The 413-nt window shown below is 45.8% G+C and overlaps 1 protein-coding gene across 1 annotated transcript in view; it reads left to right on the plus strand.

Moving 5' to 3' along the window:
* The window catches only part of LOC119585395 (protein abrupt-like), a gene marked incomplete at its 5' end in the record, with an annotated part of 15,025 nt that overhangs the window by 2,390 nt on the left and 12,222 nt on the right, over positions 1–413 (plus strand). The window contains 1 exon segment of the mRNA XM_037934058.1: positions 179–259. Coding sequence (XP_037789986.1) covers positions 179–259 — 81 coding nt within the window.

Raw genomic sequence — 413 nt, forward strand, 5'->3', positions numbered from 1 at the left:
GTCCACCCTGGAGAAGATGTCCGGCCTGGCCAACATGGCGGCGCTCAAAGGTTCCTCCCGCACGCCGCCTTTTCCTCCCTCGCAACATGGCCAGACATGAGCATACGACTTTTTATCACAATTATCGCATAGCGACAATCATTATTCACGAGCCATTTCTCCCTTTTCTCTCCCTCAGGGTTCGGGGGGTTTCCTGGCCCCTCCGGTCTCGTAGGCTTGGCGTCTGCTGCCCTTGGCTCCAACCCTGACAGTAATCCTGGTAAGTACCCCTTGTAAATCACACTTTTCCATTTTCTATATTTGAATGTTATCAGTTTTTTCCCCATATTCATTTTTCATTCTTCAGATATCCTTTTTTGTCTGTTAGTATTAATAGATGAAGATAATTATTAAGATTTTGGATTGATTCTTCG

The sequence above is a fragment of the Penaeus monodon genome, chromosome 19 (genome assembly GCF_015228065.2).
Source record: "Penaeus monodon isolate SGIC_2016 chromosome 19, NSTDA_Pmon_1, whole genome shotgun sequence".
NCBI lineage: Eukaryota > Metazoa > Arthropoda > Malacostraca > Decapoda > Penaeidae > Penaeus > Penaeus monodon.